Source organism: Cornus florida, unplaced genomic scaffold (assembly GCF_030987335.1).
Source record: "Cornus florida cultivar Cherokee Brave unplaced genomic scaffold, ASM3098733v1 CherokeeBrave_3.0.0_Hap2_Chr02, whole genome shotgun sequence".
Lineage (NCBI taxonomy): Eukaryota > Viridiplantae > Streptophyta > Magnoliopsida > Cornales > Cornaceae > Cornus > Cornus florida.
The window spans coordinates 6,471,232-6,499,130 of record NW_026775572.1 but is presented as its reverse complement, the minus strand read 5'-3'; the positions used below and the strand labels follow the sequence as shown (position 1 = coordinate 6,499,130).

Genomic DNA, 27,899 nt, shown 5'->3' with positions numbered 1-27,899 from the left:
ATAATTATTATATTTGAGAACGTTTAATTTTGTTTTTTTTTTTTTTTTAAATAAAAAATGCTGTACATATTCGATACAGTGAAAGTTTAATTTTTTTTTTTTAATAAATAAAATAAAACGGATTATTTCCAATCATTGAAATATTTGAGATAACTCCTATTTTAATGCAAAAGCAACACCTTGAGGTATTTTTAATGCAAATGCAACTCCCTTGTTTAATTTTTAAGAGATACTCCATATTTGCTAAATCTTTTCTGAAACTTCCTCTTATTCTTATTGTTGGTCTTGCCTTTATATAATTATATGCTTCAAATAAAATAATGAGGATCAGATTGACTTCTCTTCAGCACAATCTCTTTCTGAGTATTTTGGAACCATTGTTATTTTCAGTACCATACAATCAGCTAATTGCTTCATGAAAGCATCGAATATTTAGAATGTGCTCAGAGAGGATGAAAAGAATATAATTATGTTCACGGTAAATTAATTGAAGAACTAAATTGTTTCTCTAAAACAAAACATTCCATAAAAGAATATGTGAAAATCCATTTTACCAGGTCAGGTCATTCCCCAATAATTAACTCCCATGTTCCTCCTCCCTATTTCAAACTAAATTAAACTAATCTGTATCTTGCTCTGATTCACTGTCCGATTCGGATGATGTTTCCTGTTCGCTACTGTCTTCGTCATCTCCATAAGGTTTCTCATCTGTGCCAGGCTCCACAATCTTCAAAGATTTTTCTTCCTTTGCTTTTGACTCAGCTTTTACTAGGAAATCAATATACCACATAAATATCTTCGATGAAATTCGCAAAGTATTCATGCTAGTAACATAAAATATTCAAAAGGAAAAACTGCATTTTTTACCAATTTTAGCAGCCTCTTCTATCGCATTCTCATAATCAGAACCTATAGAAGTAAAAAATACATATGAGTACATTGTTGCTAAAGAAAATGAAAAAAGAAGAATAAGAAACCATTGAAGTATTGTCTTTACAAACTCACCTGAATCCTCAGAATCCTCATCAGAAGTAAACCATAAAAGAGGCAGGAGGGTCAAGGAAAAATACCAAAAAGATACAAGTATAAAAAATATAATATAGCTACTTAGTACAAGAAAAACCAAGAGGATAACAAAAAAATTGAAGAACATGAGACATTTAAAAAAGAGGGTAAGGGGTTAATCACATGGACATAAAAAAGGATATTCGTCAGTTGACAAATCAGGAGTTAAATATCCTAAAAAGTGGACACTGCCATTTTTGCAGTTGTGGGATAGCTCAAAATCTTTTTCGAACACCAAATCAAATAACTGCTGAGGCAACTTCTCAGAAGAGAGTGTTCCGAGAACAAGCCTCTGCCCATCAATATTCACAAACAGGCATACCGATTCATTCCCTTTGCCTTTGCCACTGACCTCATCGAGACTAGCCTGCAAACATGTAGCATGCAACATACTTCAATTAACAGGGGAGGAATGCAAGAGACAAAAACTAAACAACCAGTTCAGCTATTCACAACCCAAAGTACTGGAAAGCGCCAATAGCATATTCAATACCAAAAGTATTGGATTCTCTTTCAGATAGGCCTTGAAAGGAGAAGGCAGGCTGGCTAGCAGGCGACTATTCACCCGACCCAAATACTACCCATTAATTTGGTAATGTCCATTGCCAAAATTACTGAGGGGTAAGTCGCCAAGCCCTAAAATGGACCATGTAATGTCCTTATTTGTTGAGTTGGGGGAGGGGGTGCAGGTTGGACGATTTTAAAGCAACTACTCATTCAAGGATAGATCAGATCACCAAGATTTTCATGATCCGCTGCCAAGCTGCCAAACTTATTCTAATTCCAAGAACTTGGAGAATTGATATATCAATAGTCAATGCCAATAGATTTCAATTAATAATAACAATTATAAATAGAATTAGAAATTCTATACAAAATAAATGAATAGAGAGTTCTATTTAGAATTTCTTTTCTTTACAAAGAATCCTAGAAAACATCAAAATAAAATCAGGATTAAGTGTAATGAAAACAGGATTTCAGTCATCAATCTTGAAAAGAGATGTGTCTAAATATATAAATTAATCAAACAAAAGTCAAACTGAATTTTTTGGACTTTTGAGTATAACCTGTGAAAGATGCAAAACCTCTTCACCAGGTTGCACCTTAATAGTCTCTCCACTTTTCACTTCGACACCTGAACATTGTTAAATGTTATGAAAATTCATCAGGTGTAATCACTAAACATGCCAAAAGAAACAGCTGAATCAATATAAATACACACATAAATACATGCATATGATTAGTATCAGATTATGACTCGCAACAAACATGGAGTAGAGTGAAAATATGATACATGCACCCCAGTAATCCATACAGACAACCAGAAGCTCATGGTCAGATTGCACCATTCAGTAAATGTGAAACACCCAATATAACTTCAACATAGCTTTGGCAATCTTCCATTAGAAAGGAGAAATTAACCACACGAACTTATTAAACTATCTAAAGAGTCGTTATATAGAGTCCGACTTTCTAACGCATCCATCCGACTGTATTTATGTGAGTGGGGATGATGTCGTACCCAATTCACATAAAACAGTAGGATAGGAACAATTTGTTTTCTCCAAAATTTAAATTTAATCTATGTATAACAAAAACAAAAACAAAAACTTCCCCCCCCCCCCCCCCCCCCCCCCCCAACAAAAAAAGAAAAAGGACTACGTACTATAGTAACAACACTGAGGAAACAAAGAGCAACTGTCATAAAGATTGTAATTAGTTGTCATATGGATAGTTCAACAAAACAAAATCAACCATAAATTGTCAGATATTACAAGTGAATGCAAAAGAATGGTAGGACGAAAAACAAATGTATAACATGTTTCTCCCTCAAATAACGAAGACAATGCTTTGAAGACTTGATTATAAACAATCAAATCAACATTGAAAATTAATAACAATCATCATTAATTTAATAAGTTTATAGTACTCAAAGTAACGTGAATGTATATTATCGGGTAACTGATCATAAATACTCCCTCAGAATCTATCATTAATATTACTTTAATAACATAAGATAAGATGCATAAATTGCTTTATAAATGTATAATGGAGCGTGCGCGTGATTCGTTAGTGTATATGCACTCGTTATGAATATATTCTAACACATCAGCGCCAAAAACACATAGAAAGATAGAGAAAAACCAGAATCAATAATAATCAATTATACGTACATATCAAACCAAGAAAAAATCCGTGAGAGAAAATTACCCCAGAACTTCATTGTTGGTCTGAGAGAGACAGAGATCAACACTGGAAAAATTAGGGTTTAGGGGAGAGAGTAGCAGTACCGTACAGTAACAACTACGAGTGATTAGGGTTTTAGGAGAGGGGCTAAAGCTAGCATTATACGGAGTGTGTATATATATACAGCGAGTGCCACCGCCATATTGGAAACTCAATTTCTCTCGTGGGTCAATCGTGCCTCTTGGAAGTAGTTTAGCTGGAACCGAGCTGTGGCAAATAAGACCCTGGTTGGTTGGCCATAAAGGGTCTCCCAGCTCGAAGGCTTGGGAACGACAGGCCTAAATGGAAACGAATTTGGATGTTTCTGAATAATACTCCAATGGTCGTCTTTCTCCTGATTTTATTTCAATAATTATGAGAAATTTTAATTTGGGAGCAAACTAATTCTATATAAATAAAATTAAAATTATAATATTTACAACTCAATTGTAATATTAAGAGTACCTTGCTTTAAAAAATTGGGAATTTTTACCAATATATGGGTTTAAGGTCCAAATATTATAATATGTCGAACTTCTTGATTTATCAATCAAATGAGGGATCATACAAACTTTTTCTTACAAACGAAACGATCACACAATTATTTCTCTAAAATTGAATGATATTCTACTTTAGACCACACAACAAGTTATATTGTCACTTTGACCCAACAGAATATATGATTATATCATAAAAACTTTAAAATATAAAATAAACTTACTAAAAGATCCTTGAACAATCGTTTTAATATTTTTCCCACTAAATTAAAAGTCGCAATAGATTAATATGGACCTATAGACTTCTTTAGACAAAAGATCTTATATATAAATTAAATTTAACGAAACAGTATAGGCTTTGATACTAAAATTGAGTTGGATCCAACACGATAGAAGCATGCAAAATAAACATAGAATAAATTTAACAATTAAATCACAGAAATGACTACTGAACCTGATAACGCTCTGATAACGCCCTGTAAAAACGTCTGGACACCGGCAAGAACGGGCCAACAAGCCAACAGTTCGAGTCAACTCACAGAAGAAATTGCTAATTTAATTCTAAGGCTGCTTGCACTGGTTGGATTCAAGAAAATTATAAGATCTACACTATTTGGCTAAATAAAATCTATATATTTGATTTTTTTGTCGACCGAAGTCTTTTGCCCGAAAGTACTTAAAATACTAAATTGGGATTAGGAAGTTTTGAATAAGAACAAACTGGATATTTTATTTCACATATACATGGATACACACTGTTTATGCATAGATACACTTCTCATACTATATTTTACAAAGAAAATATATTGAAAGAAGTCACAAAGCACACTGGAAACTAAAGGCTGGAATGTTTGATGGTTCTAGACTTTATTGTTCTAAAACTCAATGATCTTTACTTAAGCAGAGAACTTCCTTTTATAGAAGAAGAGAGGGATGAATCGTCGGCTGAGCTTGAAGATGCTGCATATATGGTTGAGATTCAAGATGCTTTAGAGATAAGATGACATGAATTATTGTTGAACCGTTGATATCGTCTTCTGGGGAATTATATCTACTTTTGCTGTTGAAAATCTGTTTTCGGTGGATTTGCTTTTAACTGTACACTGTTGAGAATCTACTTTTCTTGAATGCTAAAGTTATCTTTAGCTTTATACTATGAAGAATCTGTTTTTTCTTGGATACTTTTAGAATTCTTGCATATTGGACAAATTTCTATCAGAAACACTATCTGTTGGATTGTCAACTCTTGCTCTTGCATGCCTGCGGGCCAAGTATTCATTAGTACTGTCTGGTGAGCTGGCTTCTTCATTTCGGTAGGCAAGATCGAACTGTTCCAACAACATTTTTTCTTCATTTATTATTTCTTCAACTTCTGGGAATATCTCAATCTTTGGAGAGACTTAATGACATGAGAAATTCTTGCTTTAACAAAAATTTTCGACGAGCCCCTTTCTAATGCGTTTAGAAAACGGGCTTTTTAATGCGAGAAGTCGCTTCACAAGGTCAAAATATGAATGTGGTTTTGGAAGCTTTTATAGTCAAATTTACATTTATAAAAACCACTACTACAACTAATGAAGTATAGTAAGTATGGATCGTCCACAGAGATTATACGTGTTGGAATTTAACTTCGACTCTAATGTATCACAAGATTGTAAAGAGATTTGATGAAATGATTAAACTACTTCAATTAATGAAAATGCAATTAAAATAAAACTAGTGAGAGATAGGGATTTAAGAGATATGAAGAGAGGTCTTAGGGTGTTGGAATCACTACTAAACTCATGTAATTAACCACTTGTTTTCCATTAATGGGGAATACATTATTATGAATAAAATGCGACTACCAATTGCAATATTAAGTATGTACCATCAAATTCATGTATGAATTGTCTACCTAACCAACAAATAAACTAAGTATAGAACAATCCATCAAATCCAAGCATGACCCATCAAACTAGTCACAATTGTAGTACACATCAATCTAGAGAATCATGAAATTTGCAATAATAAGCCATGGAATATCAAATCAAGTATAGATTGTCTACCTACCTACAACTATGAATTAAATTGTAAAACAACCCATCAAGCATAAGTATAATCCATCAAATTAATTTACAAATCCATTCAATGAAAACCCATGCTTAGCCATCACTAAATCCTTAATTAATCACACATAGACATGCAACCAACATAGAGAATATAGTGTAGATAGCAATTCCCAAATAATCACACATAAGACAACATGTAATTAAAATAGAGAATTATAATGAAGAATTAAATCAACAATCATAAGGCTAAGTACTAATCATAACAATATATATATAAATCCCCAAAAATAGAAATACAAGGGTTTAGATCACACAAGACTTAGGGCTAATCCAAGCCCTAAGTGTAGATCTAGCCAATCATAGAGAAGGTGGATGTGGTCATGAAACCCTCAAGCTAGGGTAAGCTCCAAACATGGCTCCATCTTTTTCTTCCTCTTCTTCTTCTTCTTTGAAGCTCTAGAGAGAGAGAGTGAATGGATCTAGAGATGTGTTCTTGAGATATGCCTCCACTTCCCTCTTTTTTTCTAACCCAAATCTCTAACTTTCTAGAGAGAGAAAGCTACCACAATATAGAAATTACAATATAAAAATATGAATCTCTCAACAAAAATGGTTGAATCCTTCTTATATACAAGGCTTTGAGAGCCTAAAAATGTGAGAACTCGACCCTAGAATCTCCCCTTTGAAGCATAGCCCGAGTTGGTTCAAAATGAGATTCAGATCTGCTTTGTAATAACTTTCGTGAATAGTTTGATCGATCAGAGAAAAGTTCGATCGATCAGAGTTCGATCGATCTCTGATCGATCTCATTTGGCAACTTTTCAGCATCAGCCTCTTTTTGCTCCAGATCAGCCTCATTTTGCTCCATATTCTCACTAACACTTAGTTTGACTCCAAAAAGGCCTTAAGAAACCATTTTTAGCCCGTTTTAACATTATTGACCTGAAATAGACAAAAACACAAATAAATACTAAAACGGGTAAATAAAGATAAATGAATGGACTAAAATACCCTTACTTAAGGGGTTTAAATGTGCACATCTTAGCGCTCATCACACCCCCAAAATTAAATATTGATGAACTACAAAGTAAATGAATGAAATGAACAACTAAACAACTATAAACTAGAAAGCAATAAATGGATAATGCCACTTTCATAGGGAATACGATTGCATTTAGCGTATGCAACAAGCCTTTTAACCCTAGTGGACGAGTGAAGTCTCGCGAGGGTTTCCAGAAATGATACCCACAAACATTAAGCTCATTCTCACAAAAGAGGCACCAATATTGCAAACAAGTATTGGGAGAAAACTACCTCAGGTATGCAAATTTTCAACTCTTTCTAAGCAATCTCCCAAAATCTCAACACCAAGCAAACAAGTATGGTCCCCCACACATCAAGAAAATGATCATGCAAATCAAAACAACTCTAAAATCATTTTTGAGTGAACCGGCATCAAATATGTTACTATCTTAGCCAATTAAAGAAATGAGCACATCCTTATCCTCAAACGAGTACACAAATCTAATACCGATCATCAAAACAAATAGTAGACATTTTATTAAAGCTTTATTGATCTAGGTGCGCTTATTATTTTCACTCGGTTTTTTTATTTTTATTTTTATTTTATCCTTAAGGATCAAAGATGGAAACATAGTGCAATGTGTTGATCTATTAAGTTTTCTAGCGATCCATGAGGTCGAGCGTTAAGTCAATGACTCCTAAACCAGACGGTTTTAGGCCACTAGGTGTTCAAACACCTCTAAGGACTTACAAGCTCAAATCAACTAGGTTACAAATCAAAACAACTTCCATTTAATCATTTTCCACTTCTCACTTTTTTATTACTTTTACAACTTTTTCTTCTTTTTTTTTTATCTTTTTTTTTTTAGAATTCAATTATTAACCTAAAGTTTGGGCCCTCCACCTTTCGGCACGAGAAATTCAGTGCTTGATGAGACTAGAATCTCGACTACTCAACGAAAAGGATTTGTTATCCACATTTATTAAGAATGAAAGCTTTCAATGCACTACTAGCTCAATTGGGATATAACCAATTCAATAATCAACAAAGCATGTACCCCACAAATGAATGCTAGTGTGCACCTGTGCTAGTGTAGAATCCTAGAGTGAATCTCAAAACAATCACAAAAACAGGATGGTGTGGACCACAAGTGCAAGCAAGATATCAATCTTTCGAAAAATTTACTCTTAAATGGCATCCACAAGGCATACAAGGAGTATTGGACTTTTAAGTCAATCAATTTTTAAATTTTAAGCAATATAATCCTCAAAAGATCAAAATCGTAGCTAACATGGATCTCAAATCTCAATCATGCATTTAAAGTTCAACTTTAAGTAGAATGCAATAAAGACACCTTACCCCCAAACTTAAACCGCACATTGTCCTCAATGTGCAATGAGAATAATGGAAAAGAAGAAAAGAGTATACCGTAGTGTCGAAAGTATGAAACCCGGCAATGATCCAATATGAAAAAGGTCTCCCCCAAACTTGGAATCAACAACCTATTTGAATAACCACACTAGCAAACTCACATCAAATATCAAATGGGATAAGATAAGTAAATCAAGCATTCTAAAGTAATATAGCACAAGATGAAATAGAGATATGAGATCAAGCCCTAACTAAAGTATAAAAGTATGTATGACTACACAAAATGGCACAATGGTGAAAAGTTTTTATATTTTTCTTTTTATGAAAGCAAGTATATACAAAATACAAGAAAAATAAAGAATAAAATGCATGAACAAAATAAAAAAAGAAAAATAAAGAAAGCAAAATGCAATGAAAGAATATGTACAATGCAATAAATGAAAAACAAAAAATAAGAAAAGATGCAAGAACAAAAAAAAAAAAATTGAAAATGAAAAAAAAAATTTATTTTTTATTTTTATTTTTTATAACATAACAAGTATGTACACACACACAATAAAATGCAAAGAAATAAAAATGTAATAAATGAAAATGCCAGGAAATAAGGGATGCAATTTTTATTATTATTATTTTTTGAAAATATATACAATGAAACAAAATATAAGAAATATGCACAATGATTGCTAAGTTTAACATTTCTAGCAAGACGGAATGCCACTTTGAAAAATTGATTTTTTTTTTCTGTTTTTATTTTTTATTTTATAGATGTGTCCGGTGAGAGCTTGGACTTCTTTGATAGTGCTTGGTTCAGAATATTTTAGCAGAGCTTCTGCTTGGGTTGGACTAACCTCAATTCCTCTGTTGTTGACCATGTGGCCAAGGAATTGCCCGGATCCTACGCCGAACGAGCATTTAGTGGGATTCAGCCTCATTCCATACTTTCTTAGTAGCTGAACACCTCTTGTAAATGCTTTAAGTGATGGTCCTTCTGTTTGCTTTTTATCACCATGTCGTCGATATAAGCCTCCACTGTCTTGCCCATTTGATCCTTAAAAATTTGGTTAACCAATCTCTGGTACATGGCTCCGGCATTCTTCAGTCCGAACGACATAACCTTGTAGCAATAGATCCCTCGTTCAGTGACAAAAGAGGTCTTTTCCTCATCGTCTGGGTCCATTGGGATTTGATTGTAGCCTAAACAAGCATCCAGAAAAGTTAGCCGCTCATACCCGGTTGTTGTGTCCACCATTTGATCAATCTTTGGAAGTGGAAAACTATCCTTCTGGCAGGCTTTGTTCAGATTGGTGAAATCAATGCAAACTCTCCATTTTCCATTCTTCTTTTGCACTAAAACCACATTCGACAACCAAACCGGGTACTGTACTTATCTAATGAACCCAGCCTCCAACAATCGATTAATTTCGTCTGCAATGATCTGGTTGCGCTCTGGGGCGAACTTTCTCTACTTCTGCCTTATTGGCTTGACGCTCAGATCTACATTAAAAGAATGGCAAGAGACTGAGGGGTCGATCCCTGGCATGTTCAGATGGCTCCAAGCGAATACATCGGCATTCTGGGAGAGGAAATCAATCAATTGACGTTTTTCTTCCTCTGCAAGCCCTGATTCTACCTTTGTGGTTCGATTTGGCCTCAAATGATCAATTTGAACTTCAACTAAGGGTTCCTCGGTTTGCACCGGAAGCTCCTCCCCGTTCATGCCGGGGGAAGGTTTCTTTAATTGCTATTGTGTGCTAGCAGAGCGAATATGAGCTTTTCCCTTCCCTGCGGCTTTCAAAGTCACTGAGTAACATTCCTTTGCGGCAACCTGATCTCCATGGATATCAATCACCTTGCTCCCGTCCGGACTCAGGCATCTCATCACTTAGTGCAGGGTCGATGGGACTCCCTGTACCTTATGAATCCATCCTCTCCCCATCAACAGATTGTAAGAGGGATGGATCTTCACCACCACAAAGCTCTCGATAAGTTCCCTTTCGGCTGCCCGAACAAGCAATTCTACTGTGCCGATCGATTCAACTCTTTTTCCATCAAATCCCAACAATGGATTCCCAGTGCATTTGAGCTCCTCTGGCTTGATTTCCAGCCGATCGAAGGTGACTCTAGGCATGATATTGGCACTGCTCCCTGGATCAATTAGCACTATTCGTACCAAACACTCTGTCACTGTCAAATTAACGACCAGGGGGTCTTCATGAGGAATCTGAACTCGCATCAAGTATGCTTTATTGAATCTTATCTACGTTGATGCACTCTGCTGGTGCAGAGTGTTGACACTGTCTATTCTCCTCTTCATTTGTGCTTGCCGAAGACGCGTTCGGATCAATTCTTCGGACTCTTCGGCTCGTTCAGGTCGACCATGAATTGCATTTATAATCCAAACGGGCTGAGTGTTATGGTGATTCAGCTTTTGATTTCTCTTAACTTGCTCAATTGGTAGATTCTGCTCTTGGGCTGGTCCTTAAACATATCCTGCAAACTCTCCCTTGGCGATCAGCATCTCCACTTGTCTCCTTAAGTTCCTGCATTCATTAATCTGATAACTAAAATCACTATGAAAAGCACAATGTTTAGACTGGTCCCTCTGTTCGAAAGGTTGTCTAATTGGCAAGGGAGGACGAAACTTATCTTTGTTTTCTTGGTATAGCCTTGCTAGTGGAACTTTGAGTGGAGTAATCAAATCATCCCCCCTAGGCCTCTTATCTGCCTTCCAGGAGGTCTGACGCTGCGGAGGAACTTGTTTTTGCCGTATCTTGGCTTTGGACTTCTCTTCTGTGGAGATGATAGATGTCTTCCTAGCATTAGCTGCTTCCTCCTCTTCCAGGCGCACGAAACCATTAGCTCTTTCATTCAGCTCGTTCATTGTCTTCGATGTGTTCACCACCAAACTTATATGGAACGGTGTCCCTTGGGTCATTGCTAACTTGAACGCTTGAACTGTTGTGGAAGGATGGCACTCTATCACCATGCTCTTGGTTAGGTTGAACCTGGTAAGAAAGGTTTGGAGATGCTCATCGTCATGCTACTTCATAGTGAACAGACTAGAGATATCTTTTGCCGGGTGTTTATTCCCATAAGGCTTATAAACCGATCACACAAACTACGGAAACTGTCTATTGAGCCCCTCAGCAGGTTCTTAAACCAGTTGAGCACCGGTCTAGCTAAGCTTGTAGGAAAACATTTGCACATCAAAGGATCATTCTCCATGTTCAGTGCCATCTTCAACTGAATGTGATATACATGATCAATCGGATCGGTGGTTCCGTCGAACAGAATGAAAACAGGCATGGAAAACTTCCTCGGGCTTGGAGCATTCAGGATTTTGTCAGTAAACGACAAATCAACCGTCCGTGCTACCGAACGGAGGGCCTCATTCTCTTTTTCAAACCTCGTGACGATTCTTTGATCTGTAGATCTTCTTTCCGAGCTCCTATAATCATATGTAGCCACTGAAGGCCGATAAGGTGGATCAAACGACCTTTCCTTATTGAACTCTTTCTGCCATGGCGAGTTAATCTTATGACAATCAAACTCCATATCCTGTTCGCGATTGTGCTTTTCCTGATGCGGATTGAAAGCTGTAGTTTCTTCCCGCCTGATCTGTTCACGATATGGATCGAGATGTATAAATCCTTCTTGATCCTCAACTTGACGAACGTTTTGCGGTAAATTCTCCATCCTAACCTCCTCGCGATGGAGATCGACGTAGTTATCTCCCTCTTGCTCACCTTGATGTGCTTCATCAGGCCGTACGCCTCTTTCGCCCACCGGAGGCGGTCGCAGCGCAACCGGAACCTCTCGGCGCTCCATTCCAGCTCTCAACTCTGCATTTTCTTTTCTCAGAACCTCGATCATGTTCATCAGTTCATCAAGCTTCATCTGCTGGCCATTCTCCACTGGATTTGAACTCTCTCCTCCGATCATTATTCCGGATCATAGCAAAGTCATTAACCGCAAATTTCTGATCAGATCTGAACTTTGCCAATGTAGACGCTCTAGATCTGGATTATAGCTTAGCTGAATTTCAATCGTGATTAGCTAGATCTCAGTTGCTCCGGCGACGAACTTGCCAAATTCAGCAATCTCAACAACTTTCAACCGCACAGCTCACCAAAACAAGCATAAATCAGAGCTGCGTAGATCGAACGCCAACTTCTTCGATCATGATTTCACCGATCTTGATTCCGCCTTCAACGATCAGGCTTCGTCTTCACGCACTACACTGGATCGAATCAATCTTAATCAAACATCAACCAATCCTTATCGATTCCCATAGACGGCGCCATTGAAGATGCAATAATTTTCTCTCTCTAAATTGACAGAGTTTCATTACACTTCAAACATTCCTTCTCTTCTTCATTTTTCGCCTATTTATAGATTGTTTGTAGTGTTTTAGAAGATTCCTAACTAACTTCCTCCATTGGGCTCATCCTCGAGGCTTTTGCAACCATGGGTCCAATTGCCTCTAAGGGCCTCCAGCTTCACTCTTCAGCATTGGGCTTGCCTGATGACAGCTTAATTCGGGCCCAGGTCATTCTCCAGGCCCATTTTTCATCATTATGCCATAAAATGTGATATTTTATAAAAATCAAAATTAAAGATTAATCATTAATGTAAGGTTTGGAGAGTATTTTTTGAATGAACATGACAATATGTATAAATAATCACCCAATAATAAAATCATCTCTTGTTTATGGAGCTAAGAAAAACCAAGGTTGAATTAACACGATTATTATTATACAACTTACAAAAATAAATCTCTTTTAAAATAGGATGAATTTGGCTTACATACCAAATTTTGAATAGATATTTTAATTGTAAAAATTTAAATCTAATTTGGTAAAAGTATAGTGTCAAGTCAAATGATTTAAAAGAAATTTTTTTAAAAGTTAGGATTATTTTCGTTTTTTGAAAAATTAATAGGATTTATTTGTCATTTACAAAAAAAAAAAAGAAAAAGAAAAAGAAAAAGTAATCCATTCTCCATAATTAAGTGGTAAGTTATTGCTATTGTTTTTTTTAAGCAAAAAAAGAAAAATAATAAATAAAAAACACACCCACAAAATAAAAAATAAAAGAAAAAGAGTTGCAAGAAATTCCCTTTAAAAAATCGAGCGGGTGTTCGTCTGAACTCTATTGCCGCATCGGCCAGGGAGAGTGTGATATCTGCATCCGAATCTACCGTTGTGTCCGAGAAGAGAGATATGGATCTTGATTCTCTCTTCAACGCCTCAATTCCTTCTTGGACTTCTGTGAGTATTGCTCCTCTCTCTATACATATATGTATGTATACATGTACAGTCATCCCTATACACACTTGTACTTCTTAGCTACATGTATACTGTAATCTTGTGACGATCCATTCACGTTCTGATTCATCACTTTTTATTTGTTCTTCTTGATGTTGCCTAGGTTGCTATTCTACTGTCGTTCTTCACTTACTTGGGGTTTGCTGGATCTATTCTACCTGGAAAGATTGTTGCTGGTGTCAAATTATCAGATGGCACTCAACTTCATTACCGTTGCAATGGTCACTCACTCCTTTCATATGGCACTTCACATATTCTTACATGAATTTTAATGTGTGATTTCATTTGTATTTGTAAGATTTAAAATGGACAATCATTTTAATTTATGTGGTAATTTCTCGATTTCAGGTTTATTTTCACTTCTTTTGTTGGTTGCCCTACTTGGAATAGGGGTTTGGATGGATTTAATTTCACCTATGGTATGTATTCACTAATTTGGACAATATATTCATTTATTAAAGTACATTTCTCAATTTTAATGTTCATTTCCATTACTTGATCATAGATTAGTGAACATTTGTTTATGAACAGTACTTTACAAGCAGGGTAAATTTTATTGTTAACATTTGATTACATATGTACATGAATAAACTCAAAATAATATGATGGGCTGGCCATACTTCTGTATTGGGGTTAGGATTCTAAATATGCAATAAGATAAGAAGATTTTTTTAGATTTAACGAATAAGTTAACATTGTCTGTACAGAACGATAGGATCCATCTCATAGCCTTGTTTCCCCCCTGTACATGGAATTTTTAATTGGGTGTGGTGCATCCAAATTTACTAAATCAAAACAAAACTGCATACTGGAAAGGACCATATAGATTTTTGGTGCATTAGGGTGGTCCTCGAAGTGGTGCCAATTGCCAAAGCCACTGCAGCACTGTGGAAAAGTGATGACTGGCCTTTAAAGAAGCAGTTGGGTCAGTGTTCAACTCTTATCCTCTAATATTATCAGACTCCCAGTATTTTTTAATTATTGTATTCTGGGATGAATAGTGGGAGAACTTATTAGAAATATGTTGGATTTGGCCACTACCTGACCCAACAAAAAATGATGATACTTTATGTAACTTTAACCATTTTGTAGTGTTGTCTCCATGATTGTGCATCCCACGTGAATGTAGAGTATAAAGATATTTGTTTCTATTTATGTGAAGATGCAGTCATACTGTCATATCTTAATGATGTTTGCAGGCGATCTCAGACAGAGGACTTGAGCTATTGTCAACAACTTTTATATTCAGTTTTCTTGTAAGTTTGAACCTTATCTTTCATCACTCGGAAACCTTTAGTTTGTGATTTCCATAGGTGTTGATTGATCCAAGCAGGTTGCATCTTCAGTATCCAATCTCATCTCGTACTCTATTGGCATAAGGACAGTTGTTACTTTGTAACCATTATTACCTTGTAGATTCTATTTCTTTCTAAATCTGATTTCTGTTACCTTAATGTTCTTTTATTTTTACATGCCAGGTGACGCTAGTGCTTTATCTGGCTGGTCGCCAGTCCCGTGATCAGGGTTCATCCCTGAAGCCTCATATCACGGGAAATATAATTCATGACTGGTACTACTATCAAATGTCCTCAACATTCTTTTCACTCTCACTCTTGTAAAACAAGAAATAATGTGATAGATATTTCAGCTACTATTTTACTTATCAAAAAAATAAAATATTTCAGCTACTATTTTAGATAAAGTAATAAGCTATCCAGATTCTTGTTAGCCATTGTAGAAAGGACACGTGGAGTGTGCATTTTTTCAATTAATTATGGTTATATGTTAGTAAGAAAGGTAGAAAAAGTTTGTAGTTGAGTCATGTTCACTCTATACAACACCATTACCTCTTATTTAATCTTTAGCAATAATATTTACTAATCATTACATGATCTTGTCGTTTTATGGTTCCATGTAATCCCACATGGTCACAATCTATACTTTTTTTCCATGAATGTCACAATCTAGTCTTATCAAAGGCCTATTTAACTACCATCATTTCTCATATGAGACCTGTCTTGCCCATGATAAATACATGTAAACAATATTAAAATGAGAAAGAATTTACCCTCAAAGTTAATCTTCATCAGACACGTTTCGAAAAAGATAGATTGAAAACATTAATTTTAGTTCTGGAGTGGGACATATTAAGATTTAAGAAGCGTTTCCCTTTGGTTGTTCTATCTCAATGTCTACTTGGGACCGCCTATTTATTTTTCTGCTAGGAATATATCGTATGGTCTTTCTGGGGACCAATGTGCCAAATGTAAGAATTGGAAGGGTGAAAAGGTGGTAGCCTCAATTCTCAGTGGCAATTTCATGTGGTGTACTTTCCACACACACACAAATAATAATGAAAAATCAAAAACCAGGAGGCTAACCACTTCCAAGGAGGTGTTTTCTACAACAAATGTAGACATTTCTGCTATGTGGTATTTTATTGACACTTCTAACTTGCAAGCTTAATATTTAGAAGGGCAGATAAAAAAATAAGTAATAAATTACTAACATTTTTGTTTGTAATATCATCTTCAAGATCTTTTCCACATCCCAATTTTTTTTTTTTTTTTGTTGTTGTCATCACGATAAAATTTCTATGTTGCTTGAGATATCTGCTTGTAATATGTCATTAGCTTCCCATATCCCTAATTATATTCAACCATTTATTTTTTGTTTGTCATTAAGATAAAAGTACTTAATGTCTATGTTGCTTGTTTAATTTCCTTGAAGACTGCATTCTGATCAATCATCAATCATCTTGATATTGCTACTATATTATGTCATCAAATAGGTGGTTTGGAATTCAGCTGAATCCTCAATTTATGGGCACGGACCTCAAGTATGTAATCTGATCTTTAATTTTCTGGGTATGTCACCCATTGTGGGGAGTCTTTTAGAATCTTACCAATTAACATGTCTTTTAAGTTACTTAACTGTAAATGTCGTGGACTGAACTTCTCACATTCAGATGTTATTTTTTCCTTCCTCCATAAGTCAAGGTTCTATTCTTTAACCACATTAACAAACTCTTTTACATTTGTTTTTGTTTTTCTTCATGCGTAACATGGCAATTTTTGTGAACCTTATAAAATTATTTTACCTTTTCAATTTATTCATGTTGATTGAAAACATAAAAAATATAATTTAAAAAAAAACGTTTGCTTTCCCCATCTCTATTGGTTACCTGAACAATTTGACTATGCTGAATTGATGCAATGGCACAATTGAATCACATCTATGATGAACATATTGTTTGTGACAACACTGGAATCCCTTCCTGTAGATTTTTCTTTGTTAGAGCTGGAATGATGGGATGGCTGCTGATCAATCTTTCAGTTCTGGCTAAAAGTATTCAAGATGCCAACTTGAGCAGATCGATGATTCTCTACCAGCTATTCTGTTTGGTAATTTTGTGACGTTATACTCTCATGTTCTAATTATTTTTCATTCATGATTGGTTTATTATTATTATTATTATTATTTTTTATCCGATTAAAATTTGTTTCAGCTTTACATCTTGGATTACTTCTTTTATGAAGAGTACATGACCTCCACGTAAGTGTATTTTCTGTTTTTTTCCAAAAGAATTTAACTCATTAGAGCAGTTTATCAATGTAATGCAATTATGCAGGTGCATTATTCAGGCAGATCATTTTTCGTATACTAATGCGCTAGCCTGATCTTCCATTCATGAAGAATCATTTTTGTTTGCCATTCTTCTAATTTCAGAAACTTTTCATCTTTACTCAAACTGCAATATATTTTCATGAAACACTAGTTTATTGGAGGCAACAGTTGCTGTTGCTGTCTAGGTTTTTATATATATATTTATGTTCCTTAATATTGGTAGTTTTTCTTGTGACACGTTATTGATAAGTATGCTGAAGCGGTATGTATGCAAATAATACACATACAGGATGTAAGGGAATTTGAGAATTGGGACTCTCTAAAGCACACTTTGCACTAAATGAGTAACCCGTCTTCAAAAAAATTCATTAGCTAAGTTGGAGTTTGGGCCAAGTTCAGCCTTTTTTCCTTTGGTGGTAATTCATAGTTTTGTAAAGAATCAAATAGGACATGGTTTTAGGATAATTAGGACACTGATAATGTAACTTTTAGATGTCTGATTATTTCTTAATCAAAATTAAAAAATATTGCCATCATTGTGAGTTTTATTTCAGTCATATTGCTAAGAAAGACCAAGTAGAATGCCGCATGCATCCCTTTGTATCATGTCATTAGTATACCAGTTCTTTCTAAGACTTCCCAGTTATTGAAAGATTAATATGGCTCCTTCAAGACACAATTAGCTCATTCCCTTTGCTGAATTGAAAGATGTGCTACGAGTGACGTGTCTTCTGTCTTGTGCTTCAACTTGTTACCTATCTCTTGAGCGGCTAGATTTTGCTACTACTACAGTCTATCTGATTTTTGAGGCTTCCCCCTGAAGTACAATATATTTTGAAGATATTTTTGTAAGCCATTCATCTTTGTTATTAATTGTTGGTGCAGGCATTGGTCATTTGATGAAAAGCATATAGACCACGCCACTTTAACTAATTATTTTTCCTTAACATTAACCTCCTTACTTATCAACATGGTCTGGCCCATTGTCGCTTCCATTACCCTATTATTTGCTTGAACAACCAGCTCGTCAAGGTTTTATATTTGCTCACTCTTGAGACACTTTAATAGTTGCATAATTTCTACCCATAAACCTCTTGTATCCATACGTTTTGTAACAACTCGAACGCCCAATAAATCAAAGAAGTATGCAGTCACAAGGGACAAACTTGCTCTTGTGAAAGTTCTAGCAGCAATGATGGCTAATAAACTCAGAACATCAAGGAAACAATATATTTTGAAATTAATAACGACTAACTTCAATTATGAGTTTATAATTTCAGCATATAATATCGACAGATACGACTATAAAGGAATGAGATCTTGTATCATATAAATCTAGAAAGACACCTGATTTTGGAACTTCTTTTCTGGTTGTTTTTCTTTTTTGTGGGTAAGAAACACACGCCCATCACACTCACACACTCACTTTTGCTCCAGTGAGGACTTGAACCCTCAACCTCTCATAGAGGATGGAGACATCACTAGGCTTAAATGAAACAGTAAAGGGATAGAATGATGCTTCATGGTCGACTCCTCAAATCCAAAGCTTCAGTGCTTCAAAACCCTAGTCGTGTTGGACTTGTAACTCAGATTTCTTCTCCTAGGATACCCCAGCTCCTTTTAATAACCTAAAGGCTCTTTGCAAAGTCAATACAAGACTTTCCACGTAAACCCTCCAAAAGAGAAATAATTCCCCAGTGTACCACCAACATAATTTTTAATACAAGAAAGACTGGAAAAACCCAAAACACTCATTTTAGGCTCAGCTGACTGAACTAAAACCCAAATCCACACTGACAAAATTCCTCTGAATCCAAACTAAATGAGAACACTTAATAGTGCTACTCTATTTATTATTTACATATCTACCTATATGCATGCATGTATACATAAATACGTATGTACATACATATATTTATGCTTTATTTTACCAGAGGGGTGAGTACTAAAATTGATGGTGAAAGTTAAGAGCCATGATTGTGCAGTTTTATTCTGTTGATTCGGATATATGCTTTTATGGTTTTCTCAAATTTAGTCTATATGTGACTCATTTTGTGCCTTAACTTGTTGACTATCGAGACACTTTCTTTTGTGGAAGTCCATACTTAAAATCTTGATGTTTGTTTGCCTATTTCTAGTTGCAATTAATTGTGTTTATTTATTTATTTATATATATTTAATGAACCGTATTTTGTCTTCCTTTAGTGGTCTACCTTTGTCTTGGTGGCTATGGGTCTTAATTTCCAAGCCCTGGTCAAAGGTTAAAATACTGGTAAAGAGAAGAAAGAAAAAGAAAACAATTTGTCTTCCTTCACTCTTCTGTTTTCACTTAGCTGTCTAAAGCTGTAAATTTACCATCCATCTATTGTTTTACTTAGATCTAAACTTGTATATGTAATTTTGTAGCTGGGATATAATTGCAGAGAGATTGGGCTTCATGCTGGTGTTTGGTGATCTAGTGTGGATTCCTTTCACCTTTAGTATCCAGGCATGTGACAATAACTTGTTCTCTAAATTACAGAAGGAATTGTCTTTGTTTCTGGACATAAGAGGATGAAAGGGAGAACTAAATAAGTATACTCAGATCTGTACACTTGGTTGCATATTGACAACTTACCACTTGTTCATAGACATGCTTAGTGAAATGGAAACTCTATGCTAACTTTGAACTGCACAGTTTGATTCATGGGAGTTAAGCAGGTTAATAGAACTATGATTTTTGGAATTGAGTGATATACATCTTAATTTAGAACAATGAAAGAGCATTTTATTCAAAACCTCTGAATTTTCCTCTAATAGACTGTCAACTGTTTATTGCAATGTGCTGTCAAACATAAATTTGAGTTTTAATCATTAGGTTCCCTTATCCAATGAAATTTCATGACAGACAATCTGATTTTCCTAGATTGATCAGGGATTATCACAGGATCTGATGTTCCTAAACTGGTTAGAGCTTTTTCTTGAGTTATGATTAATCTACCTTTTCAGTGTCTTCATGCAGACTGGTTGATGCTTGTCTTCAGTATGTGTTCCTTTCTCTCTGTTTCTGTATTGGGTTCTCCATTTCAAATGTTTCTTTAGCTTAATCACTACCTTCTACATTTCTCTTCTAGGGAAATTTTATGTGGAAAATCTTTTAAGCTTAGATTTGTCTTATTAATCCTCCATATTGGGAATAAACTCATTTCAGATATTTGTTAGATGAAATGTAACAATTCCTTTTCCATGTATTGTCTAAAGCCTCTTTTATAGGTAGCTTCTTTTTCTGGTGGGCCAAGTATAGACGTTTGCATACATCATTGTTATTGTTATTGTCCAAGCCTTATATAATTATTTGGATTAATTATTTAACTCATTTGACAGTTGCTCATGTTTCAAATTTTTACCATATTAAATTAATAATGAATAGAACTTTCAATTTTAGTCATTCCCTAGAAATGTAAGAATGATTTAGATTGAAGAAGTCATGTAGCATGTTTTGATTTCTTACTGCAAGTATTGTTAGAGAGAGAGAGAGAGAGATGCCCGTGTGGGGCACTGGCGGATTGAGGAGGGACCCACGGCTCCTATTAAGCTTCAAATTTCCATTTTGTAGCCCTTTTCATTTTTTGGCTTGGTTCCCCAATGATTTGTATTTCCACTACTACCTCTTTGTACCTGCAAACCGTCTATTATCCAGATAGTTGGCCACTAATTTGTCTTAAGTCCTTGCTACCCCCACCTAGCTAAAAAGACAAAATATATGGGAGTTTTTTGTACTTGATAGCTGTACAAGAAGACAAAAACTCTGCTGCACCGTACCGCCTATGCATAGAGTCCACCACGTACGTAAAAAGGTTCTACCATTACACATTTTGATCTTCAATTGATTGAATAAAAGAAAAAAACTGAGAGAATAACAGAAAGAAACTGAAGCCTAGTAGCCAAAATAAGTTTTAATACACTACTGAGATTTCCTTCATTCTTGAGGCCAAGATACGTCCATCTTTATTTTCCCTGCATTCTTGCCCATTGTTATTATTATTTAATTGATTGGAGGAACTTAGGTTCTTGATTTTGTTTTATTATTTGGTTTCTTTGTTGAATTATATTAAATCATTAGATGTTTATTTATTTATTTTTTGTTTACACACTGTGTTTAACTTAATCCAATATATTAAAACAAATAATTTGAAATTTTTGTTTAGATGGTTTTGTAAGCAAATAGAGTTCCTTACAAAACGTTCGAGTATGTGATTCAGATCACAAGACAAATTTTGTAACTCTCTTCACTCTTCCTTCATAAGTTTTAAGGAAAAGCATGCAAAAATTCTAGATGTTCTCTAGAATACAGAGTCACATTGTAAATGAATGATATTTTAATTCTTTTTGTAGTGGTCTAAAAAACCAGCCTTGCATTTGAAACTAGTACTTGCACCCCCCAGTCAAGTAATAAGCCTACTTGCAAATTATCATGTCCCAAAGGAAGTTTCATGTTGATGATCCACTCATTATGCGTAGAATTGCAATTTATGTTCCAAGAACAATACGTATCACTTTGTATGAACCTGTAATAATGAAAACAGGTGATTTTTCATTAGTTCTTATAATATCTGTATTTCTATAGTTGTACTCTATATCATTAGTTCACTTGCCAAAAAGAAAAAGATAGTATCATTACTTCAACCGCCAGTTTAAATTTTGTTTTATGTTGTACAATTATTAGATGATCATTTGTCTTCTTCTCTGTTACAGGGTTGGTGGCTGTTGTATAACAAGGCGGAGTTAAGAACAGCTGCTGTTATTGCAAATTGCTTCGTTTTTCTGATTGGGTAAATCTCTTTTGACTTGGCTGTCTCAACACTAATTTTTTTTTTTTGTTTTTTTGTTTTTTTTTTTTACCTGTAGTTGTTCTTTATTCTTTTTTCTTAACAACTAAAATGACACACTGATTGTATTGGGAAGGTATCGGGTATTCAGAGGAGCTAACAAGCAGAAGCATGTATTCAAAAAGAATCCAAAAGCACTAATATGGGGCAGGCCTCCAAAAGTTATTGGAGGGAAGTTGCTTGCTTCTGGTTACTGGTAAGGTTTCAATCTGATTATATTTTTCATTAATAAAAGAAAGAAGAAAGGAATGCTAAGAAAATTTAACTGAAAACTATTTGAGTGTCAGTAATGCAAGTGTGATTATGTAATTGATAGTGCCTTTAAGGAATACGATGTGAATTAACAGATGTAACCTTGATTAAGATAAAACATAGATCATCTTTGAGCATCAATGAAAGCTGAAATTTTCACAAATGTATAATACCAGGACCATCTGCCACTTGGCGGTCCACTCCAATCAAAATTAATGTTCAAGTTTCTTTGTAATATTTTATTACTCTCTTGTGGGTCCGGTTTTCTTAATCGGAGTGTCTTGATTGGACTGGACCACCAAGTGTCAATGGTCCTGGACCGCTAATAATTTCTCTTAATAATAACAACCTCTATCTGAGATCATCGTGATATTGTGCGTGGAGGGTGTCATCTACAATTCATAAGTCTATTGTGGGTAGTATAGCTGTTTCTAGGATGATTAAGATGCTCATGACTTGCACAAATAGTCATTTTGCACCTGTCTTCTATTTATATATATATATTTTTTTGAAGGGGAGTTGCAAGACACTGTAATTACCTAGGCGATCTGCTTGTGGCGCTGTCCTTTAGTTTACCTTGCGGAATCAGGTAATCAATTATTCTGTAATGTGTTTTGATGTGGTTATTGATTCCACATAGACGCAGTCCTTTAACTCTGAGAATTCATGATTTTTGCAGTTCCCCTGTTCCATACTTCTATCCAATATATCTTTTTATTCTGCTAATATGGAGAGAGAGAAGAGATGAAGCTCGTTGCGCAGAGAAGTATAAAGAAGTCTGGGCAGAATACTGCAATCTTGTTCCATGGAGGATACTGCCATATGTCTATTAACAACAAGGTTCAGCATTCATTAAGTGCAACCCATTGTTGGACTATTGCTAAACTTATTTCCATGACGATCGCGGCTTGTGTATGAGCCTTATATGTAACTTGAGCGTGGTGATTTTTCTTTGTCGACTATTATGTATGTATATTCTTCTTAAGGGTTTTATTGAATTTGTAAGAAAATTTTGTGAAACCTTCAGAGGAAGTGATCAATTATTTAATTAGGTTGTCTTAAGTTTTGTCTGCCCAAATGAAAGTCCCTTTTGGACCATGCTTACCAATATACTGATATGGTAGGCCAAAGTTTGAAATCTCTTTTGGGAGAAATTACAATTTCTTTCCCCTTGTGACTCTTTCAGCTCAAACATTTTTTATTTATATATTATTATAATTTTTTATTACTCACAAACACATGTTGTTCATGTTGGGTTTGAATCCATCCCCTCCTTTTTGAGGATAGAAAGATTAAACCATTGTGCTAATGAACCATTGATTTAGCTCAATCATTTTATTACCACAACATATGAAAATGATAGAGTTTGCAATGTAATCTGTATTATTTGGCATATGCCCATTTCAAGCTGGTTCGTCCATTGAGCTTGTTTTGGGCACTGACAGTACCTTTCAATCTTTTTCTCTCTTTGAAAACTTCCTTGCATTTTGGAACTAAAAAAAAGCATATTATCTGAAACTAAATAATACGAAATTATGTTGTAATAACTTTTTACACAATTATCAATTCTGATTGTTTCTATGAAATTGATTTTGCCCTAAAAAAAATGACAAATTGTTTTTTTTGACACTAATACACACATCAGTGCTTTGGGCCCAACAATTTTGGGATGTGCCTTGCGCTTATGCGATTGTCCTTGTGCTACTTATTTTGGGTTCTTAAATTCCCCATTATTTTCACCTTTTATGCTACCTATTTCGGTTCTTAAATTCTTCATTGTTTCCACTCTTTTTTGTTGGATTTCGGGTAGAGATTAGAGATCCATTGAGGACATTGTTGTTTTTTTGGCCTTTTTGAAGGCTTAGTGGTTCTGGCCTTTTGTTGTTTATTTGGAATCCGCTCCCGTTTTGAGTGCTTTTTATAAAAATCTTACTTATTAAAAGGAAAAAAAAAAAATACCTTTTTCTATTTTTTTTTTTTTTTTTTGGTCATTTAGTAAGAAATTCAGGCACATCATTTTCACATTCACTTTATTCTTTGAAGACTTAAATTCTCACTATTCATCTTTGAAAAATAGAGGAGATACGTTTAACCAAAAAGTTCTTGATAAGGTACAATTACGGCTAGTTTGGTGTGATAGAATAAATTGGAATGGAATGAGAATGGAGATAGAAATGGAATAGAATGGTCATTCTTTTTGTTTGAAGGTGGAATAATTTTGATGGAATAATCATTCTCCAAGAATAGTGAAGAATGATGATTCCAACTTTAAAATTGACACTAAACACGATAATGAAAAAAAAATTCATTTCATTACACTTTCTTTTATTTCATTTCCCGCACCAAACTAGCATAAGTAGAATACTACAATTGTTCATATTACATTATTTTATGTGGTCCCGTAGGTACCATTGAAAATCATGAAAAATGATAAAATCAGAATGGCAATCATATATGTATTAGATTACAATGTTTTTCCTGTGCAAGCTGACTCTAATTCAACTCAGTTCTCATGCTAATTTAAATTTTAGAATATTGATATTTTTAAAAATAATAATAATGCTATCAAAAAAGGTTGAATTGAATTTAAATTAAAGAAATAAATTAATCAAAAGAGACGAGAAATGAGACTCTATTATCACATCCATGTTGCCAATTTTTTTTAGAGTAGTTGATTGAAAAATAATAATAATAATAAAAGATTAACTGAAGCCAATAACCAAATTAAAATAATTCATTGTTTTAGATATGTAGTTGATTAAAAATAATTTTTTTTTTTTTTTTGAGAGGTAAATTAAATATAGTTGGTTGGGGAGATTTATGATCAATATCCTCTCCCCCTTTTACTCGAATGTACCGATAATGCTGGCCCTTGCTCAGTCCTCTTTGTCTCTTCTAATCAAGTCTTTATCGTCTTTATCAATTCAACCAAAAAAGAAGGCGTGCTATCCGTATCTACAGTCCAGAGAGAGAAAATCCTAGAGAGAGAGAAAGAAAGAGGGCCCCTTGAAACCGTTTCAGTGAATAAGTGGTCCCATTTCATTTTGTGGATTCAATTATAGTTGCTCTCAAGGGCCTGACGGGATGTTCGTGATTTTCATCCTTTTATCCTGTCATTACTAATTTTCTTTTTCTTTTTCTTTTTTGTCTATGCTGAAAGGTTTTTTTATTTATAAAAACTCATCTCATTATCTCAAGAAGTTTAAGACTAAGCACCCAACATAGGGAGTAAGAAAATTAGATAAATAATAATAATAATAAGTTTTATATATTTGTAAGATTAGGTCTTGGCACAATAAACATGGTGGTTGAGTCTCCAAAATACCATTTGCCAAGAAACTAGTGAGTAATTGAATGGATCTTTAGATGTGGAAAATGTGGTTCAAGTAATTGGTAGTCTTTGTTTAGGAGTTGGTTTGTGGAGTCAATTCAAAATTGATAGAGAGAAGAGAAAATGTTATTCAAGTATTTATCAGACATAACAAATGACACCATTTTGGCAAGAGTAGTAACAGGGGAACAAAATGGTTGTCTCTGAATTATCATCAAATTTGCACGTGGCAAAATTACGTCACTTTTATTAAACATTCATACGATAAGTTTTCAACATTTTCTCTCTCCTCACTTGCCTTGGGTGGATTCTATGTTGTTCATCTTTTGGTCTTCAACCTCAAGACATGGGTTAACCAAACCTCAAGCTCAAGATATGGGTTTTGTTTACAAAATGAGGATTTTTACCTATAATCTAAATTTGAACTCTGTTTGATCACCAATCTCAAAAAAAAAAAAAATAAATAAATAAAAATGAAGTGATTTCTTCAAACACTGAAAAAAACACAAATATTAAACCAGGAAAAAAAATATTCAATAGAAGCATATATATATATCACCACACCCATTATAAGTTATGTCATATATTTATTTATTAGTTAGATCTTTCAATTTATTCACATAAATTCTAATTTGTGTTTGTAGGTTCACCGCAATCAATACTGATTGTAATCGGAAGTTGATCCGATACAATTTTTGAATTCTCTCACGTATAATTCGACTATTTTTGGTAAAAAAAATTTGAAACCCATCATCTGATTCCCAAAGGCAGAACTAAGGAACACACTCTCTCACGACCCCTTCTTTTTTTTCTTCTATATTTTTGGTTTTTTGTCGAATCGCAATCAAATGGGTCGCTGTTGAGTGCTAGAATACAACTTGTGAGGTTGAAGAGGAAACAAAACCTACTCAAGCCATGTTAGGTTAGAGAAGACGTTGAAATACTCACGTTAAAGACGTTTAATCAACTTTTTTTTCCTGAATTACGTTTAATCAACTTGACGTGGCTTTGCCACATCATATTCGGGGAAAGTTCAGGGATACGATTTCCCTATCATTATTCTTTTGGCAATATTCATAGAATGTAGATCCTTATTACTATGGTATCAACTTGAATAATGTCGTCCTTTCATTAACCAAGCATAATAAATAAGGATTTGTTTACCTGAATTCTATCAAAATATTAGGGATAGCAATTTGTGTTCGCGGGTCATAATCATGTTGTATCATTCAATCCAAACACGATTCGTTTAATAATCGTGTCAGGAACTCTCAATACTAACCCGACCTGTTTATTAAACAGGTTACACATGTAACCCGTTTAATGACCTGTTTAATAAAATTAATTTTTTTATTATTTAAATTATTAATAATGCTCTATCAAACATTAAATACTACAAAAATATAAGTCTAAATTCAATCAAATTATTGAATAATCTTTAATCCACAAAAGAATAAATTATAAAATATAAGTTTCAATAGTTATTTTAGAACTTAAATAGAAATTTGCTTATAACACGTATAGTTAAACAGGTATAAATGAGTTACACGGATTGAACCCATCAACCTAAATACGACACATTTAACTAAACGGATTAATCGTATCGACTCGTTTACGACCCAAACTCATTTAAGGTCAATCAAAACCCATTTAACTCGTATTATGTTCGAGTCGTGTTGGCGGATCGTGTCAAACTTTGTCACTCCTACAAAATATTACGAACGAATAATTCTTAAGAGAAAACAAAAATGGCTTCTAAAATGAACTTATTTGAAAAAAATTTTCTTCTAAACTCAATTTCAAAAAAATTTGTTTTAAATACTAATAACCAAGCAAAATTTTATATAAATTTTTCTCGAAAAATCAAACAAATTGTATAGAAGAAGTAAAGTATATACAAAGTATAGATAGCTAGCCCACAAGAGGCAGCCCAAACAGGACAAAAGCCCAAGCCTATGAACCCAACTAAATTTAAAATAGAGAACCGTTACAAGCAACCGTTCTTAACGGTAACCGACTACCACAGGCCATGGAGAAGATATTTTTTAATTGCATATAAGTCATTAGTATGCTCAATCAATAAATGTTGACATGACAAACAAAGTAGTCCTTGCATACTTAAAAAAACTGTCTTAAAAACACTTAATATAATTTATTTTCATTAACTTGGTATGCTCTGCTTGCCAGATTTCGATGGAGATCTCGAGCAGAGATCCCAATTAGGGATTAGACGGCCGATACAGAGGACGCAAGCATGAAG

At 34.4% G+C, this 27,899-nt stretch overlaps 3 protein-coding genes across 3 annotated transcripts; 1 reads left to right on the top strand and 2 right to left on the bottom strand.

Annotated features, from left to right (window-relative positions):
* Positions 1–453: 453 nt before the first annotated feature.
* LOC132293328 (histone deacetylase HDT1-like) lies at positions 454–3,646 on the bottom strand. Its single transcript, XM_059790769.1, has 6 exons — positions 3,277–3,646; positions 2,133–2,200; positions 1,209–1,432; positions 1,006–1,031; positions 868–909; positions 454–768 (listed from the first exon to the last, which is right to left on the bottom strand). Exons 1-6 carry the CDS (start codon positions 3,287–3,289, stop codon positions 620–622), a joined length of 522 nt encoding a protein of 173 aa, XP_059646752.1. The 5' UTR covers positions 3,290–3,646; the 3' UTR covers positions 454–619.
* Positions 3,647–9,696: 6,050 nt separating this feature from the next.
* Positions 9,697–10,467, bottom strand: LOC132295599 (uncharacterized). Its single transcript, XM_059793908.1, has 2 exons — positions 10,147–10,467; positions 9,697–9,966 (listed from the first exon to the last, which is right to left on the bottom strand). The coding sequence occupies exons 1-2, from the start codon at positions 10,465–10,467 to the stop codon at positions 9,697–9,699; spliced, it is 591 nt and encodes a 196-aa protein (XP_059649891.1).
* A 2,796-nt stretch (positions 10,468–13,263) lies between these two features.
* LOC132293327 (delta(14)-sterol reductase) lies at positions 13,264–23,370 on the top strand. The gene is made up of 13 exons (XM_059790768.1): positions 13,264–13,504; positions 13,665–13,782; positions 13,910–13,980; positions 14,761–14,817; positions 15,040–15,131; positions 16,353–16,400; positions 16,845–16,965; positions 17,070–17,116; positions 19,595–19,676; positions 21,923–21,999; positions 22,133–22,252; positions 22,823–22,897; positions 22,988–23,370. The coding sequence occupies exons 1-13, from the start codon at positions 13,457–13,459 to the stop codon at positions 23,139–23,141; spliced, it is 1,110 nt and encodes a 369-aa protein (XP_059646751.1). The 5' UTR covers positions 13,264–13,456; the 3' UTR covers positions 23,142–23,370.
* Positions 23,371–27,899: the final 4,529 nt, after the last annotated feature.

Bases quoted from the DNA above. Each gene is read 5' to 3' on its own strand.
- LOC132293328 (XM_059790769.1), bottom strand. The intron at 1,032-1,208 runs ATATCCTTTTTT...TTTATGGTTTAC, and splicing joins CCTGATTTGTCAACTGACGA to TTCTGATGAGGATTCTGAGG. The intron at 910-1,005 runs GTGAGTTTGTAA...TTACTTCTATAG, and splicing joins TGAGGATTCTGAGGATTCAG to GTTCTGATTATGAGAATGCG.
- LOC132295599 (XM_059793908.1), bottom strand. From the start codon at position 10,467: ATGCGAGTTCAGATTCCTCATGAAGACCCCCTGGTCGTTAATTTGACA. The intron at 9,967-10,146 runs GTACAGGGAGTC...TAGCAATTAAAG, and splicing joins GGAGAGGATGGATTCATAAG to AAACCTTCCCCCGGCATGAA.
- LOC132293327 (XM_059790768.1), top strand. From the start codon at position 13,457: ATGGATCTTGATTCTCTCTTCAACGCCTCAATTCCTTCTTGGACTTCT. The intron at 13,783-13,909 runs GTCACTCACTCC...TCTCGATTTCAG, and splicing joins ACTTCATTACCGTTGCAATG to GTTTATTTTCACTTCTTTTG. The intron at 22,000-22,132 runs GTAAATCTCTTT...TGTATTGGGAAG, and splicing joins TGCTTCGTTTTTCTGATTGG to GTATCGGGTATTCAGAGGAG.